General features: G+C 35.1%; 1 protein-coding gene across 1 annotated transcript; it reads right to left on the reverse strand.

Moving 5' to 3' along the window:
* Positions 1-297: 297 nt before the first annotated feature.
* LOC104773954 lies at positions 298-776 on the reverse strand. Its single transcript, XM_010498625.1, has 2 exons — positions 602-776; positions 298-485 (listed from the first exon to the last, which is right to left on the reverse strand). Exons 1-2 carry the CDS (start codon positions 771-773, stop codon positions 370-372), a joined length of 288 nt encoding a protein of 95 aa, XP_010496927.1. The 5' UTR covers positions 774-776; the 3' UTR covers positions 298-369.
* Between the last annotated feature and the right edge of the window lie 489 nt (positions 777-1,265).

Raw genomic sequence — 1,265 nt, forward strand, 5'->3', positions numbered from 1 at the left:
GTTTGATGCGCACTAAGAGTTCTTCGACATTAATAAATTGTTAATTATAGATTTCTATCAATGTAAGTCCATTTAGATACAAGTGAAACCATTCATTTCGTTGTTCCCATACATTTGGTTCCCATATACATTTTCGTCATTTAATTTGGTGAAATAATAAGCATGAAACTGATCCATTAATCAAAATCTGAAAAAGAAAAGTTATATATTTTTGTAACACCATCAAAATGTTTCAATAACACTCTTTTCTTTATATCATTTTGATGTTTATAAAACATAATCTATTCACGTCAATTACCACCGAAAATCACAGACTTGACGAGAAGGAAGAATCGAAAAATTGTTGCACAACTGTAGGACTTGTAAACCTCAAATCAAAAGGCTAGGACAACGTTTAATACAACGTTGGTAGCAGTCGTTGCTCGGGCCACAACCGACATCACAATTCTTGAGACACAAAGCACGTTGATCTATTTTGCTGGTACCTGAAAAAAGATAAACATTTTTTTTTCACTTTTTTAGCACAATGGGTCTAAAACCATGCGATAGAAACAAATAATTTGGAGTTATAGACAGATAGGGAGGGTTTGTTTATTATTACTTCCAGGCCAAGCGCATCCAAAGAGACAATCAGAACATCCAGAACTTTGGAATTTGTTGCCTTGACATTGAGTCTTGCACGTTGTTCGTTTACATAGTTCCAACCCCGTCTCTGCACTCACGCCAATCACTAACAGAGCCATAACCATCATTATTTTCATGAGACTTACCATTTCTCTTCAATATTTAAGGCCTTTTGTGAACTTTTTGATCCAACACAAATTTGTCTCAGAAAGAAAGAGATTATAATACAAGATTTGTTTGCTTGACCGATGTTTCTAGTGCGTCATGAGTAGGTGAAACGACCCAACCCTTCTTTTTTTTAATTAAAAACAATATATATAATTAAGCATCCCATACTACTTAATTAACCAACCCAAACCACAACTTAACATTAAACCAGCAATAACATTAAGCACAGCGGAAACATACCAATAATGCAAAACCAACAACATCATCAATACAATAACATTCCTAACCTTTCTATCCGGCAACCTAACATAACACTAACCAAGGTTCCAACAACATAACCAACAAATCCAATAACACACAAACGAGACCCTAGATCATCCTCCTCCTCATTGCCATGATTCCACGTCACAAACCTGCACACCACAAACAACAATTGAGATGCGTAAGTATTATCACAAATACTTAGTGAGGCA

This window comes from Camelina sativa, unplaced genomic scaffold (genome assembly GCF_000633955.1).
Source record: "Camelina sativa cultivar DH55 unplaced genomic scaffold, Cs unpScaffold00817, whole genome shotgun sequence".
NCBI classification, from domain to species: Eukaryota; Viridiplantae; Streptophyta; class Magnoliopsida; order Brassicales; family Brassicaceae; genus Camelina; species Camelina sativa.

Coding starts and splice junctions, on each gene's coding strand:
- LOC104773954 (XM_010498625.1), bottom strand. CDS start 773: ATGGTAAGTCTCATGAAAATAATGATGGTTATGGCTCTGTTAGTGATT. Junction 486..601: donor TGGATGCGCTTGGCCTGGAA/GTAATAATAAAC, acceptor ATCTTTTTTCAG/GTACCAGCAAAATAGATCAA.